The sequence below is a fragment of the Typopeltis vanoorti genome, chromosome 14 (assembly GCF_054136105.1).
Source record: "Typopeltis vanoorti isolate ZY-2024b chromosome 14, IOZ_Tvanoo_1.0, whole genome shotgun sequence".
Classification (NCBI taxonomy): Eukaryota; Metazoa; Arthropoda; class Arachnida; order Uropygi; family Thelyphonidae; genus Typopeltis; species Typopeltis vanoorti.
Window position 1 is genome coordinate 29,686,273 of NC_143562.1, and position 18,222 is coordinate 29,704,494.

The 18,222-nt window shown below is 38.1% G+C and overlaps 1 protein-coding gene across 3 annotated transcripts in view; it reads right to left on the bottom strand.

Annotated features, from left to right (window-relative positions):
* Positions 1–18,222, bottom strand: part of LOC150099333 (extracellular matrix organizing protein FRAS1-like) — a 1,385,483-nt gene that overhangs the window by 955,996 nt on the left and 411,265 nt on the right. For all 3 annotated transcript variants that reach the window (XM_090403569.1, XM_090403568.1, XM_090403570.1), the window contains exon 24: positions 9,708–9,848. In XM_090403569.1, the coding sequence (XP_090259695.1) occupies positions 9,708–9,848 (141 nt within the window). The remainder of the gene's footprint in view (positions 1–9,707; positions 9,849–18,222) is intronic.

Below are 18,222 nucleotides of genomic sequence, written 5' to 3' on the forward strand. Positions count from 1 at the left end.
ACAGCAAACAACCAAACTGTTCGAGATAAGGACTATCATGAGACAGAGTTACTATGGACTTCTTTGTAAAATGGTCATTGAATAAATTTTATGTGGGAGATGAATTTCATCACCTGGTGTGAGACCACCTTCCTGCTTATTGGAGGCCTGAAGTGGCTGAAAAAGTTCCATGTTTAGTCTCGAGAGTAGGGTTTCAGGACTATGTAAAAAATAATGAAAGATAAAAAACATGTATAAAACTGATAAAATAGGAAAAAAATCCATAGTCCATCCATGGTACAAAATATACTATAGGTTTGCTAATAACCTTTCAAGGGTGAGGAGCAACACATAAAAAAAAAAAATTGTAAAAGGTAACAGATATAAGGAGAGGAATAAGATGAAATTTTACATCACCGTTGGTGGACTATGGAGAACCCAGACTATGCAGATGTTCAGCTTTGATGTCATCAAAACATTCTAATATACAAGCAAAATTAGAAGTGTTGGAGACATTGTAAACAACAACTGAAAAAAGACTGACTTAAATATGAATAAATTAAAGGTCTTAAAATGAACAAATGCCAAAAAAAAAAAGAAATGAAAAATTTTATAAATATGGGAAATAATTTAGATACTGAAGATGGAACTGACAGGAACCTAAAACAAAGATTGACAAACAGAAATGCTGCATTTGACTGAATAATACATGGAAATCATTCAAATATCATTATAAAACCAAAATAAAGATTCAATAGTAATGTGAAGGCACTGATGTTATACAGATCAGAGACCTAGAAGGGAAAGAGGAAGCCAAATTAAATAGTTTTTGACAAAGTGTTTGCATAAAATATTAAAAATATTTTGCACAAATACATAAAAAATGATGGGTTATATAAACAGACAAAACAAAGTATTGCCAGTGAAATAAAAGGATGCAGACAGAAGTGGACTGGCAATATACCAAGAATGGATAAAGTAGAAATTCTAACGATGTGGATCCTGGAAAGAAAATAGGGAAGCCTACGTTAACTTTGTAAGAAAGTGAGAAAAACTGCTAGATGGGAAAGCTGAAGAGAGAGGTAGAATTAGTTGCAAAAGAAAGGATAGTTGGAGAAGATAGATCTCTACCTTATGTGCTACAGGGTAAAAAGAATATTGGTAGGTAAGTACATAATGGTATATACTTTTATGTCAACATTTTAACTTCCATTTTTAAAATAGTCCTTTGTGATTATTCATCTTATGTAAATATATTTCACTAGTTACACTGATAGCATACAGCATGTATTTACTCACTTCTTTCCATCTTGTAGCAATAAGGGAATGGAATTTCTAGAATTCTTCTGGGACAAACGTCTTAGGCAACATGTAATAGAGGGAACAAGAGGTTCAAGAGTTTTGGTTATGGGATTTGGTTATAGCATCAGAAGTGTTGATAATAACTGAGATGACATCTCTCCCACCAGTAGGAGAGAGAGTGGCCATATGGTTTTCACTTGGAAAATGAATAGACATGCAGGAGTATCAAAGAGACGGGAACGTGTATGGAATAATAAGGCAGGTGATTATAATAGTCTAAGACATCAATTTGGGGAACTTTCATGGAGGGAGGAATTGGAAGGCCGGGATATCATTAGTGCATGGGAAATTATGAAAGAATATTTGTTAGCAGCAATGGTAAGTTGTATACCACGAGTGAAGAAGAGGACACAATTTGGAGTAAAGTGGATGACAAACAATATTAAACAGGAATTGCATGCGAAAAAGAGGCAATGGAAGAGATATAAGGAGACAGGTGAAAAGAAGATGCATGAACAGTATGGTAAGGAAGACGAAATTGGAATATGAGAGGAGATTGGCCCTAAGATCCAAAGAAAATCCTAGAGAATTTTTTTAGATATGTGGCCAGTAGGAGGAGAAATGACTGTGGAAGAATGATTTCTGGGATAAAAATGGCAATAGAGTGACTGATGCAGAGGACATACTGAAATTGTTCAATGAACACTTTATTGGAGTATTTCATTCTGGAGGAGTCAGTTTTAATGCTAGAGAGATAGGGCAGGTTCGAGCTTTAGAGGTACAGGAGGAGAGTGTGTTTCAAATAACGAGTATTCTGGATGTCAGTAAAGCTGTGGGACTGGATGGTATTTCACCACGAGTTTTGAGAGAATGTGCTAAGGAACTGACAGTGCCCTTGACCTGGCTTTTCAATGAAAGTCTAGCTGCGGGAAAGGTGCCCATGAAATGGAAGGAAGGTAAGATAGTGCTATTGCATAAATGGTGGTAGCAGACTGGAAGTGTCTAATTATAGGTAAGTTTGTGTGTCAGCAGTAGGTAAGATCTTGGAAAAAGTAGTGAAGATGAGGGTAAGGCATATACTGCCATTTTCTTAGACTTAGCGAAGGCATTTGACAGGGTGCCACATGATAAGCTGATATTTAAGTTGCAGCACATGGGTCTGGATGTCAGATTGGTCAACTGGATTCAGGATTGGCTGTCTGATAGGTATCAGAGAGTTGTGTATGGTGGAGCAGTTTCAAGGAGGCAGAGGGTTACAAGTGGGGTCCCACAGGACTCAGTACTGGGACCTATATTGTTTAACCTTCATATCAATGACATTGTCAGTGGATTGTAAGGAGATATTCAGTTGTTTGTGAATGATGCGAAGCTGGGAAGGATTATAAGTAATAGTGCAGATGCGACAGCCCTGCAAGAGGATTTGAATAAGCTAGATATATGGGCAAATGAATGGGGCGTCAGTTTAATGCAGCAAAATGTAAGGTCTTGAGGTTTGGGAAACTTCGACGAGACACTGCATACTCTAGGGGAGGAGTTATACTGGAGGAAGTAGGGGGAGATAAGAGATCTGGGGTTGATGATTGATAGAAACCTGAAATTTAGGGGACATATTGCAAAGGTGGTGAAGGTAACACAGAGGATAGCTGTAATAATGAGCAGGAAGCTGACCTGCAGAGATAAAACGGTTATCATTCCGTTATATAAGACCCTGATCAGACCAAACTTGGACTATTTTCTCAGATTTGGTCCGAAGGATTTGAAAGGGATAAATTAACTGTGGAAAGGGTATAAAGGCAGATAACAAAGATGGTTTCAGGACTGTACAATAATAGTTATGAGGATCGGCTGAGTGAATGTGGACTGCAGAGTTTGGTGGATAGAAGAAGGAGAGGTGATATGATTGAGACTTTTAGACTGTTGAGAGGTGGTTACAGGGTTGACACTGGGGAGTTCTTTCGCTTGGTTGAACAGTGAGGAGGAGTGATGACATGGCGCCATCCCTGGAAGTTACGAAAGGAAACTGTGAGCAAGAGGGTGAGGAGTGGTATCTTTGCATGGAGGGTGATTGAACCATGGAATGCATTGCCTGATGGAGTGGTGAGAGCGAGAATGGTCAATGAGTTTAAGGAGTGGTAAGATAGACTTTGTGTTTCTTGGGGGGGGGGGGGACCTCTCCTCGATGAGTCTTGGTAGACTTTGTGTTTCTTAGGAAGAACCTCCCACGATGAGTCTTTTGACTCCATGGAGGCCTGAATAATAATAATGATAATAATAATTATAAAATCTCTTGAAATAACACTGTTAAAAAAGCAGTACCATTAAAGTTCTGATGGTGTCACTTTGCAAATGACTGAAATATACTGTTTCCTGGGAAATAAATAAAATTTCAAAAATTATTTTGTATTTAAATCAAGGTGTATTGGACTTAATATCCCATTAGTTATACACTATTCATGTATTCATACACACTGAGTATATGAATACATGAATTTGTGACCACCTTCCACACAAGATATATCGATTTCTTATAAGCTTGAAGTCAAATTGTGGCTGGTGCAATGCTGACAAGTGAGATGATAACTGATATCACTGCCCACAACCAGCCATGGACATGATGCACTTACCCTTAATCACACAAGCATGCAATTTTCTTTTTCCTACTTAAAAAGATAGGTCTATTAATGCAGATTTCTTTCTTTTATTGATCTTTATACTGAATTAGGGTGTTTTCAGGCTGCTCTTTCAATTTTATGGAAATGAAAGAAAAAGAAGGAATTGTAAGCATGGGTACATCTGAAAACACTGACATAATTCTAATTTGTTTGATTAAGCTAATAATTTTTGTCCTTTGAGCTTTATTTTTCATCCAATTACGGCAGTGTACTGACATAAATGAACGAAAGACAGAGAGAGAGAGAGAGAATATAAAAAATTTTATTAAAAACTTTAATGAAACTGGCTACTATTTCAAAGGCAGTATCTGCCATATCAAAGGTCAGAAGAAGTACCACACAAATAAAAAATTTGAATGGATAGAAGAGAGCATAACTATGCCTGTACAGTCAATATGATGGTCAGTGATATAAGCACCAAATGCGCTATTTGAGAGAAACCATAAGACATTAAGCTAATTCATGAAGGATGAAACTAAAATATATATTAATGAAGTAAATGAGAAGGAAGAAATGACTGAAAGTTGAAGAGTCTTAATTCTCTGTATTACATATTTTGACTTTTAGTTACAAATTGTCAAATAAAGAAGACAAACATGGAGTCATTCTTATTCAATCCAAACAAGTTAGATTGGTTGTTATCAGTGGTGAGCTATAAGGGGCTCGCGGGGGCTTGCCCGAGCCCTTTGTTAAATTTTTTTCAAATTTGCGAGTCCCTTGTTCTTCTTGTTTACTTTTTTATTTTTTCAAAAAAAAAAATTTTTTTTCAAATATATTAAGCGACAAACCCATACAGTAACCTAACAAAGTGATTTTATTAAATAAAATATTATAGTTGTGTTACTACCATTTTACAAATAAGAATTCACTTCTGGTAATTGCAAATTAATAAATAGGACAAGGTTTGTCGATTGGTAGAGCCTCTGCTACTAATGGCTCGCAAAAAGTTAAGCAAGTTTGAACGCAGTTAGTAGTTAGAGGGGTTCAATCATTTGATGCTGTTGGTACACTCTCCCTCGATGAGTCTTTGGACTCCTTGGAGATGTCACATAACAGTAATAATAAAATAATGCCCCTTTATTGGTACCATTGATTATCACTTGAAGTATAAAGAGAAATATAACATACTTCAATATTATTGTGTTTAGATAATATTTATTTATTATTTATAGATTGTTTGTCATAAAATCTTCTATCTCAAACAAAATAAATTTATTTTGTATATAAAAACTATTTCATATGTGCGATTATAAAAGATTTTATTTTTGATAGTAAAATAAGGTTTTTCTTATGTAAGATAAATTAACACAGATGATTGTGTGCAAATATTTCATGTTTAGATCATGAAATATTGGTTTAAAAAAGATAGCCTTTACAGGTTGTCCCTTCATACTTTTTGATTGGCATTTGTACACAAGCTGCATTAATAAAAGTTTTTGTGTGAAATATGCCTTTTTTTTGCTCGACGATGCGAGCCCTTTGTTAAAATTTCCATAACTTACCACTGGTTGTTATGCATATTTGAGTTTCCTTAAATAAATGTTTACATTTATTATTATTATTATTATTATTATTATTATTATTCAGGCCTCCAAGGAGTCAAAAGACTCATCGAGGGAGGTCCTTCCTAAGACATAAAGTCTGTCAAGACTCACTGAGGGGAGGTCCCCCCCTGAGAAACACAAAGTCTATCATACCACTCTTTAAACTCACTGACCGTTCTCGCTCCCACCACTCCATCAGGCAATGCATTCCACGGCTCAACCACCCTCCACACAAAGAAACCACTCCTTACCCTCTTGCTCACAGTTTCCTTTCGTAACTTCCAGGGATGGCCTCTTGTCATCACTCCTTCCCGCTGATCAACCAAGCGAAAGAACTCCCCAGTGTCAACCCTGTAACCACCTCTCAACAGTTTAAAAGTCTCAATCATATCACCTCTCCTTCTTCTATCCACCAAACTCTGCAGTCCACATTCTCTCAGCCGATCCTCATAACTATCCTTGTACAGTCCTGAAACCATCTTTGTCATCCGTCTTTGTATCCTTTCCACAGTTAATTTATCCCCTTCAAATCCTGGGGACTAAATCTGAGAACAATAGTCCTTCTTCTATCCACCAATTATAGCAACTTTTCTGGAGAACTGCCATTTGATTCTATTTCACTCTATAGCTGTGGCCTTAAGAAAAAGACTGTGAAAAAATGATGTGACACATATGTTTCTCTTAGGATTTCCAAAGATTCACCAGCTTGAATAAAATAAAGGAGACTGCACAGGTAAAATATATCCAAAAATGAGACTGCAGATTGTTTTCACATAAGATATTGGGACCTTGATAATATCTTCAGATTATCTGGATGCAAAAAATATAGGTATTTAAAATGTACTGAATAAAGGAAGAACCATTTTAATGATCAATCTCTTACATAAGTTGTCCTCAGATGAACAATTCATCAGAACTTTATGGAGGATGGTTGTTATTACACATTTTTGAGATAAACAATGCAAGATTCTATGTACAAGACACTCGTCTATCAAGGAACATATTAAAGTTATTAGATTCAATTTCAACCACAAATTAAATTTTATGCAAATTTAATTTGAATGTTTTCTTTCAAGAAAAAAATGATCAGTTCTGATATAGAAAATGGCCAGGAAGTACAAATGTGTGTCACAGAATATAACTGCCCACATAGCATCAGTAACTTCCATCATACTAGATAACATCAGCAGCAGACATAAATTTGAATCTGATCACTGAATAAAGGAACTTTTTTTTTTTCAACCAGTTCCCAAGTTTTTTTTTTTGTTGTTTTTTTGTTTGTTTTTTATGTTGGGCCCATATATGAGAGGTTTGGCTGGTCAACCAATTGTACTTTAATACCGTATATGGGTAGTGGGATGGGAAAGGAGGAACTTGTTAACATTCGATTTGAAAGCCTGTATATTGTATTCCTTGGGAAATAACTCCAGGGAAGACTGTTCCACAGTACAGCAGTAGCAGGGATGAAGGAGAAGGAAAAGAAACTTGTTCTGTGGGTTTCAAGGTGTACTGTGAAGGGATGTTGGGAGGTGGCTGTACGTGTTCCAATGGGTTTAATACAGAGTGGGGGAATTATTGATGTTGTTTCAGATGAGCATTTTCCATGAAAATATTTGTAGAATATACAAATTGCAAAGACTAAACGTCTATGTGAAAGTGGTGGGAGTGAGTTGGTAAGAGATGGATCATTTATCAGTCTAATTGCTCTCCTCTGCATTGAGTCAAGCATTTTGAGGGAACGTTTAGGAGCCCCACTCCAAATGTAAGAACAGTAATCGATAGCTGGGCGGATTTGCGATTTGTATACGGTTAACAGCTATTTTGAAGGGAGGTAACATCTTGAGCGAAAGAGAAAGCCTAGTTTTTTGGAAGCTGAGGATGCAATGGTTGTGATGTGTTTATGCCAGGAGAGGCCTGATGTCATGGTAATTCTGAGAAGAGAAATTTCGTCTTATCTGGGGATTTGAGTGTTATCAAAAATAATACTGGGGGGAAATGGTTCTTTTTTGTGGGAAATAAGACAGAACTAGGTTTTATTAGCGTTGAAGTTAATAAGGTTATCTGAGCCCCATCGGAGGATGTTTCGGAGGTCTGCGTTAAGGGAAGTTGTGATTGATGTTCTGCGGGTTGAAGTGAGTTGTGTAGGGTAAGGTTTATCAAATGAAGGGGGGGGGTGCAATGTGCTGTCATCTGCAAAACTGTGCATTGGATTGGAGGTCAACTGAAGTAGGTCATTGATGTATAGAAGGAAGAGGATCGGTGAGAGAACTGAACCTTGTGGGACCCCAGCATTAGTTGGATAGTGTGAGGATAGGGAGCCATCTACCATTACACATAGTGTGCATCCAGACAGGAAGCTGGCAATCCATCTGCAGAAGCCCTGGCCCTGAGACAGTCCAAATGATGGAAGTTTGCTTAGTAAGCCTTTGTGCCAGACCCAGTCAAAGGCTCTTTAGAGATATCGAGTGCAACTACTTGGGATTCACCAAATTTTTCCATGGTATATGTCCGGAAATGGGTGATGTATGAGAGCAGGTCACCTGTTGATCGGCATCAGTGGAATCCGTACTGTGGTCGCTTAATAGCTGGGTACCTTCAAGGTAGAGTAGTAGTTGAGAATTGATGTTTTTCTCCATCACTTAAATAGGATTGAGGTGAGTGAGATAGGTTGGTAGTTAGATGGCAGCAATTTGTCTCCCTTTTTGGGAATGGATTGAATATAGGCCAATTTCCAGGCTTTGATATATATACACCAGTGGAGTAAGATAATGTGTACAGACAGCATAGGATAGGAGTCAGTTCTGCTACACAGACCTTCACGACAATTGGAGGAATGCCATCAGGGCCAGGGGCTTTTTTTGTGTCTAATTTTGACAACAGGTTTATGATCTCTTTCTGGCAAAAGGATACAGGGGGCATTGTATGTTGGGCAGTTGGAATGACTGGGGGCATTTTCCATTGTCGGTTATGAGTGCATTGCAGGCAAAGTGTGAAGCCAGGAAATTAGCTTTTTCTGTGGGTGATGTCGCAATGGAGCCATCTGGGTATGATAGGGATGGAAGTAGTGTAGGGCAAAAGTTGTGACCAATTGCTTTGGCAAGAGACTAAAAGGCATGGCTGCTGCTAGGACAGGCTGCAAGTTTCCTGCTTTTTGCCTGTTCAAATTCTGTTTTGGAATCATTGATAATTTTTTTGCATCTGTTTCAGGCTTCAGTATAGACACTGAAGGAGGATGGAGTTCTTAATTTGAGCCAGTTGTGGTATGCCTGGTTTTTTATTAATACAGCCGTGGCACATCTTTTGGAGAACCAGGGTTTGGATAGGGGATAGCAGTTCAGTGTGGTGTGGGGAATGTATGTTATCATGCCAGTGAGGATTATTATGGTGATGTGTGCAGTGCATATGTTTGAATTGGAAGACTGCAAACAATAGTCCAACCATGGGAATGAAGCATAGTAGTCACAGAGGCTGTCCCATTTGGCACTGTTATAATGCCAGACTACTCTTGTGCAGGTGTGACTGTGTAAGCATTGTTGCATGTGGCAGGAGATGAGCACTAGGTTTTGGTCAGAATTACCCAGGGGGCTCACTACATTCACTATATATTTGGAAGGGTCATTGGTAAGGAAGAGATCTAGGGTATTTGGGGAGTGATTTGGGTTATCTGGTATTCTGGTCAGCTTGTGAGCTATTTGTGTAAGGTCATAAGTGATGGCAAATATTTCGGCATCTCTATCTGCAGGATCTGTACAACTGGAAGAGGAAAGCCAGTTGGTGTTATGGACATTAAAATCACCTAGGAGGATGATTTCACTATTAGGATAGTGGGACTGGAGGAAATTAAAGAACTAGGAATGGTTGGTGGTATTGGGAGAGTGATGGAGGCAGCAGATGAATTTTACTGAGTGGGGGGGGGAGGGAGGGAGGGATATTTTTAGCCAAAGAAGGTCAAAGTCTAGGCAGATTCTAAGTTAGTCAATCTCTGATACAATTAATGAGTAGGGCTTTTTTATCCAGGAAAAAAGTTGGATAATCATACCCAGGCATAGAATGGAGACCAGATGACTATCAATTTTAAAGTAGCTGCCTTTGGGAAATACCTTTACTGGAGGATTTATTTTATTTAAAATAAATTATTATATTTATTGTACTCATAATTATCACTTTAGCAATTGCAACTAAAAATACATTATTGCATGCATAAGCTCACCTTTGCATTCCTTTTCATCTTGAAAGAATCCATTACTGCATTTTGATATACATTCTCCATTCTGAAGTAACATACCAGGCATACATGATAAACAGTCTTTAGCTGTGGGTCCATGGCACCTATTACACTGCCAAAAACATTCTAGAACAATAAAAAAGTGGTTAAGTCATCACATACAATAACCAATGTAGAAAACAGCACTAAAGGAAAGTTATTCTTTTCCTGTACAAGGCACTGGTAAGATCATATATTAACTACTGTATTCAAATATGGATATCTGGGTTCAGAGAAGATGAAAGGATCTAGCAGAAAGTAACCAAGATCATATCTGGCCTATGGAACTGTACATATGAAGAAAGACTGAGAGAGAATATGATCTTCAAAGCTTGAGTAATAAATGAAACAGATGAGATATGATAGCAACATATAAGTTAGTAATGAGATTTTATAGTATAGACACAAGTGAGATTTTATAATTCATGGTAGGTGGAACTTGAGGATCATTCTGATAAACTAAGGGTGTTGTTAAGAAGTGAGTTACATCCAGGTTCTTTTCATAGTATGTGGTAAGTGTGGTTGTGTGGAATGGGCTGCCAGAGAATGTTGTATGTGCATCATTGATGAATATTTTTAAAGAAAGGTGGGATAGGTATTAAGGCACTGTGTGACCTGGTTTAGGCAATATGTGACCTTGAAGAAGCTCACTCAATGAGCCCAATAAAATCAATATATTAATCAACTACATGATCAATTTCATATAATAACAACTAAATTATGTTACTATTACTTCCAATAAACCTGCTCTCTAAAGAAGAGAAAGAAAAAATATGACACAGATGATGATGATCATCATCATCATGAACATTCTAAGTGGACTAGTTAGGAGCTTTATTGAAGGTGTGACACCTTTTGACTACTTGTATATTATTATTATTATTATTAACATTTGACCTCCATGGAGTCAGAGACTCATGGAAATATGACTTCTGAGTTACTTCAACCTTGATATCACTTCTGGATATGGCTCCAGCTGATCAGACCTGTCTGGGTAGTGGCTCTTCCCATAATACTATGCACTATGGGAAGCATTAATGGAAAAGGCATCTGCATTAACGGAGAAGACATATCCACCACTCAAGACATCCATGACTCCTTTCAAAAACATTACAAAAATCTGTTTGAAGACAATAGTACTGTGGGAAATTATAATTCTTTGAACATGTCCATAAGGATATGTGTGTTGCATTATGGGATACTAAGGCAATTAATGTGAAGTCATCAGCCACCATATACAAGTAGTCCAGTCGTGAAGTGACTTCAAGCGCAAAGTTTGTTTGCTTACACTTGAAAAAAAGGATGAAACCAAGATTATAATTTCTTGGCATCTTTAATTAATAAAGATGCCAAGTGGAAAAAAAAACAATTGAAACAACATTCAACATCCATCTCTAATCCAGATAGATGTTGAATGTAATATGCTGTGACATTTTTTGACTACTTGTATATGAAAATATTCCTTCTGTATTACTTCAACCTTATTACCACTTCTGGGTCTGGCTCCCACAAGACAGAAACAAGTAGAAGAAAGAAATTTTAAGATAACAACACAGCAGTACCTAGCAGACAACCCTTCAGCTGCCTTCTTCAATAGACAATTCACTAAATTTCGCAAAGAAAGGACTATCACTCAAATCTGCATTAATGGAGAATACATGTCCACCACCCTTGACTCCTTTCAAAACCATTACAAAATCTGTAATCTTCAAAAATCTGTTTGAAGACAACAGTACTATTGGAAATTATAACTCTTTGAACATTAATGGCTTTCCTGTTCATATCCATGATGGGCTTGACAAATTCATTACAGCATATGAAATTACCACAGTCTATAAAGAATGCCAGACAAGAAAATCCCCAGGACCTGATGGTCTAGGGATAGAACTTTATCGCATACTATTCAATTCCTTTCTCTCATCAGGACACATACCAGGTGACTACCAATTATATATTTGGTTTAATCCTTTATCCAAGTGTAAGCAAACAAAGTTTGCACCTGAAGTATTTTCAGGAGTGGGGCAACTTGTGGTAAAGATGGAATAAGTTGTGATCACTTGCCTTAGTATCCCATAATGCAAAGCACATCTCCTTGCAGACAAGTATAATGTTATGCATTAAGGGAAGGGCCACTACCCAGACCAGTTTCAACCTTTATTGAGGTGCTGTTTAAATAAAGACCTCTCTAAAAATTAGGCAACCCCCCCCCAGACCACTCCCTACGAGTGACCGAAGGATCGTCCAACTCAGCATTGTTCCACTTTCAACCTTTATTGAGGTGCTGTTTAAATAAAGACCTCTCTAAAAATTAGGCAACCCCCCAGACCACTCCCTACGAGTGACCGAAGGATCGTCCAACTCAGCATTGTTCCACTCAGTGATAGGCTCACCCCATCACCAAGAACTTCTTAGTGTTGGCTCTACCCAGTAGCAGGCTCACCCCACCACCAGACAGAGTCATAATCTCAGTGGTGGCCCCACTGAGAGACATGCAAAAACCTACCCCAAGCAGAGCCTCTCATACCTCAAGGAAAGGGACCACTTCTGCACAAAAGCACATCAGTGAGCCAGACCCAGAGGTGGTGATACTAAGATGGAAGTAATGGAGAAGTAATATCACCATATACCAGTTGCCAAAAGGTTTCAACACCTTATTATTAAAATTCTCTGGATTAGAGATAGTTAATGGAAGTTTTTTCACTTGGCTATGCTACCAATTATATATTTGGTTTAATCCTTTATCCAAGTGTAAACCAAATATATAATTGGTAGCACAGCCAAGTGAAAAAACTTCCATCAATTATCTCTAGTCCAGAGAATTTTAATAATAAGGTGTTGACACCTTTTGGCAACTGTCTGGCTCCCACTGACGAGACCTCAATAACGGTTGAAACATGTTTGGGTAGTGGCCCTTCCTTTAATGCATAACATTATACATGTCTGCAAGGAGATGTGCTTTGCATTATGGGATACTAAGGCAAGTGATCTGACTTATTCCACCTTTATCATGAGTTGCCACAGTCCTGAAAATACTTCAGGTGCAAACTTTGTTTGCTTACACTTGGATAAAGGATTAAACCAAATATATAACTGGTAGCATAGCCAAGTGAAAAAACTTCTATCAACATACCAAGTGAATTTGTAGTAAGCCATACTGTCCTCATTCCAAAACCTAATAGAGATCACACCTTAATCAACAGCTGGAGACCTATTTCTCAATCTAATACTGACTACAAGATATTTTTCTGCATTATTTCTGCAAAAAAGGACAAAGATGTATAGAGTACCAGGTCAGTCAACAAAATTTAATCTATTTCTGCTACATGATCTAATCAGCTTAGTTAACATGAAAAAGCAGTCGATGGCAGTGCTATCAGTAGACCTTACTCAAGCATTTCATAATATCCATCATTCCTTTCTATTCCACATCCTCCAGCAAACTGGTAGGTAAAAAGCTGCTATCCATTATCAAAAGAGCCTATGCTAATTCAACTACCCCCTCTTAGTTAATGGGTTCCTGTCAGACCCGGTCAAAATTCAAAAAGGAGTAAAGCAGGGTTGCCCTCTTAGTCCACTGCTCTTTGCATTGATTCTTGAACCATTCTTACAGGAAGTCGACAATATACACATTGTGCGAAGAATTAGAGTTCCTTCAACTATGAAGGAAAATAAAGTATTAGCATATGTCGATGATGTAGTGGGCACTTTGAAGGATAACGATTCCATATCTATACTGTTTGTATTTTGGAAAAATTCAGCAAGATAAGTGGATTAACTACTAATTCAGACAAGACAAACTGAAAAGTTTTTGTAAAGTGTGATCTTGGGGACATTCTTTTTGGAGCTAAGAGAGAGCTCTTCATTATACTTGGTAATTCCGTACTACACTGACCCCATATTACTAGTCAAAGAACTTATATACAAGAACCTAGAAATGTTAGAAGACTGGAAAATAGGGCCACTTTCCTTTTCTTCTAAAGCCATAGTACTCAAAACCATAATCTTTCCTGCTCAGTTGTACATAATAAATATTACAGACATCACAGAAGCTGAAGAAAAACAATTATATAATAAGCCTGTGCAATTTTTTTGGTCCAGCCAATACCAAGAAGTTAAAAAGAAATTTCTTAACTATCAAAGAAGCATGGAGGTTTTGGGCTTCCAGTACTGTGGAAAAGTACTGGAAGAATAGCATAATTTCAAAATTTTTCAAATTCTGCTATTTGAGCAATACAGTTTCAAAAATCTATAAAATAATGTAGATTAATCACACATGTGCAGACCTTCTCCTGTACTACCTGGGTTTTCATCTTCACCTGTTTGGAGTTAATGATCATAAAGGTCCAAAAGCTGAAATTGTTCTTGAATACTACAACACTTTGTGCTTAACTTTAAGACTGCTAAAACACTCTGGCATTGACATTCTTTCCTTAAAAAAAAGTAAAATTTATATAAAGAAATCTTTAATCTCTTTTGCTGTGAAATTTCAGAGTTGGGTACTGACAACAATACCTTGTTTCACAATTTGTGGAAGTTCTAAGGATACCCTAACAGGAGGGATCTTGATTGGAGAATTGCATATGGCCACCTTCCAGTCAACACCATCAAATGGAGGTATTTCAACATCGGAGATCCAATCTGTGACATCTGTTACCAATTGGAAACAGTAGAATCTGAATTCTACAGCTGCCCTCTTGCCCTGCGTATTTGGAACAAATTATGTAATGCATTGGGAATTCCATGACTTACAACAGAACAGGTTATATTTTTGCAATATCCACCACCTGTAAGCAATGGGAAGACAATTTTGATTTTTATAATTAATGAATTAAAATACCATTTATGGAAGGTTAGAAAGAAACATCGTTATGAAAACCAACAATATGACATCCAAATGGGAATGCTAGAAGAGGAGAAAATAGAAACAGTAGAAGAGAGAGAGTGACAGAAAGTTATGGGAATGATAGATGATAGAATGCAAAGAGTCAGAGAGAGGAAATGAGAAGAATGTGGGGAAGTGCTGGAACCAAGGACAGAGTGATGCCAGGACAGCAGGTAAGTAGGGGAACACAGAGAGAAAGGATTAGAAGAGAGAGAGAGTGAGGGATGCAGGCGAGCAATCAAGGAACAGAGTGGTTAGAGGTGTGATGTATGGAGATTCGATGATCTCTGGTGTGCAAGATAGGATGCCAGAGGTGTGTTTGCCTGAAGGGATGATAGAAAATGTGGCTATAGCAATTAAGAGAGGTGAAAGGATAGATTAAATGATTGTGATGGTGGGCACGAATGACTTGAGAGGCAATGTACATTGGGCGGCGAGAGATCTGAGAATCTTGCTTGAAGTTGTGCAAAAGAAAACGCAGAGAGAAAAGATTGTGTGTGTGTGTGTGTTGCCCAGGTGTGACAGTGATGAGCGGAGCAGAACAGCAGTAATACTGAGTAGCATAATATCCAGAATGTCTCAGAAGAGAGGATTGGAATATGTGGATGCTTGGATAATGTTTGAGGACAGAAGAGAACTTTATGCAAGAGGCTGTTTGCATTTCAATGAGGAAGGACGAAAGCATCTGGAGAGATTGCTGTTTTCTGAATGAATCAGTGTGTCAATGCAGGGAAACTAGAATTCTCAGAGTGGATGGTAGTAGGGGTGGCCTGTTGTGGGAATGGATGCTTGGGGAAAGGGGGACAACATCAGGTAACACTGAGTCCACTGGGTTCGAGAGGGGACAAAGATAGGTATAGAAACAGTGACATTTTTATGCTCTATACTAATGCCAGGAGTATCCGAAATAAAGGAGATGAATTGGTGGCGCTGATAACATCAGCCTGACCAAAGATTATTGGGATCTCTGAGACATGGTTGACAGAGGATGATATAATAACAGGAATTGAAGTGGCAGGGTACAGCATTTTTTGGCAGGAAAGGAAAACGTGGTGGTGGAGTACTGCTTATGATAAGTGATGACTTATGTCCTATAAGAGTGGGGGTTTTTGGAAGACAGTAACACTAATGGTTTTGAAAGCATATGGTATGAGGAAGAAGTAGGCAAGACAGGATATTTAGTGGGGGTGTTGCTATAAACCAGGGAAACACAGAGTAGGGAAGTAGGAGATGTTTAGGCAATTGAGCATGGCAAGTGCAAGAAGAATGATTGTTATGGAAGAGTTTAACTACAGCAGTATAAGCTGGGAAGAGGAAAATACAAGTAGTAATAAGGGGATGGAATTTCTAGAATTCTTGATGGACAAATGTCTTAGGTAACATGCAATAGAGAGAAAACAAGAGGTTCAAGAGTTTTGGATTTGGTCATAGCATCAGAAGAGCTGATAATAACTGAGATGACATATGTCCCAATAGTTGAAGAGCATGACCATGTAGTTTTGACTTGGAAGATGAATACACATACAGGTGTACCAAAGAAAAGGGAACGTATGTGGAATTATAAGGCAGGTGATTATAATAGTCTTACGTATCAACTTGGGCAGATCCATGGAGGGCAGAATTGGAAGGCCAGGATATCATTAGTGCTTGGGAAATTGTGAAAGAACATTTGTTAGCAGCATAGTAAGATGTATTCCACAAGTGAAAAAGCAGGCACAATTTGGTGCAAAGTGGATGACAAACAATATCAAACAAGAACTGCAGTTGAAAAAGAGATTATGGAAGATATACATAAGGAGAGGAGTTGAGGGCAGATACATGAAGAATATAAGATGAAAGCCAGGAAAGTGACCAGTATGGAGAGGAAGGCAAAACTGGAATATGAGAACAGATTGTCACTAGGATCCAAAGAAACTCCTAGGAAATTTTTTAGCTATGTGGCCAGTAGAAGGAGAAATGATTGTTGAATAATGACATTGCAGGATAAAAATGGGAATAGGTTGGCTGATGCAGAGGACATAGTGGAGTTGTTCAATGAGCACTTTATTGGAGTATTTCATCCTGGAGAAAATGTTTTGATACAGGGATAGAGCAGGTTCCAGGTTTAGAGGTGCAGGAGGAGAGTGTGTGTGTTCCACATACTGAGCACTCTGAATACCAGTAAAGCTGTGGAACTGGATGGTATTTTACCACAGGTTTTGAGAGAGTGTGCTAAGGAACTGACAGTGCCCTTGACCTGGCTTTTCAATGAAAGTCTGGCTGCAGGAAAGGTGCCCATGAAATGGAAGGAAGGTAAGATAGTGCCACTGCATAAGGGCGGTAGCAGACTGGAAGCGTCAATTATAGGCCAGTTTGTGTGTGTGTCATCAGTACTTAGTAAGATCTTGGAGAAAGTAGTGAGGGACCACATACAGCATTGGGTAGATGAGGGTAATGTTATCAGTGAGAGTCAACATGGATTTGTGAAGGGGCGCTCTTGTTTTAGCAATATGCTAGCCTTTTATGATAAAGTTACAAGAGCATTAGATGAGGGAATGGCATATACTGCCATTTTCCTAGACTTAGCAAAGGGATTTGACAGGGTGCCACATATTAAGCTAATATTCAAGTTACAGCACATGGGATTGGCTGTCTGATAGGTATCAGAGAGTTGTGTATGGTGGGGCAATATTAAGGAGACAAAAGGTTAAAATTGGGATTCCACAGGGGCTCAGTACTGGGACCTGTATTGTTTAACCTTTATATCAATGACATTGTCAATGGATTGCAAGTGGATATTCAGTTGAAAAGCCAAACGGCTATTTTTTTCTGGCGAGGTTGGTATAGCAAAAGTATGTAAGTTCTTTTCACTTAAACTCTGATATTCTAGGTCTAGCTACTCACTGATGAGACCTCAATAAAGGTTGAAACCGGTCTGGGTAGTGACCTCTCCTCATAATGTAAAACAGTACTACATCTCCTAAGAGCTGTGTGTTTTTTACATTATGAGAAAATATCAAGAACAGTGAGGGAGCTTGCTCCACCTTTGCAACGAGTTGCCGTGGTGTGGCACTACCAAGTGGTCACTTACGCTTGGATATACGCTGACAGTTCGTCGGCATGAAACGTCACAGATCGTAGTTTTCGATCTTAGTTTCGCTTACTGGCTGATAAACAATAAGGGATTTTTATCCCCTTAACTGGATATTCAGTTGTTTGCAGATGACATGAAGCCAGGCAGAGTTATTAGTAATAGTGCAGATGTGGCAGACCTTCAAGAGGATTTGAATAAACTAGACAGATGGGCAAATGAATGGGGGAACTGTTTAATGCAGCAAAATGCAAAGTCTTGAAGTTTGGGATCCATTGATGGGAGGATGCATACTCCACTGGAGTATGCAAAAATATTATACAGCAGTAAAGAAAATTTTATTATTTTTTTTTTATTGTTTTACAAGAAATTAACACTGTTAAATGCTTTGTTTGGTATAAATTAAATATTTGTTTGGTATACAAAAGCAATGTATGATGGCATACCGAGGGTTAAGCAAGTAAATAAAGTGGCAGTGAAATGGATGACTAGTGAAATCAAGCAGGTTG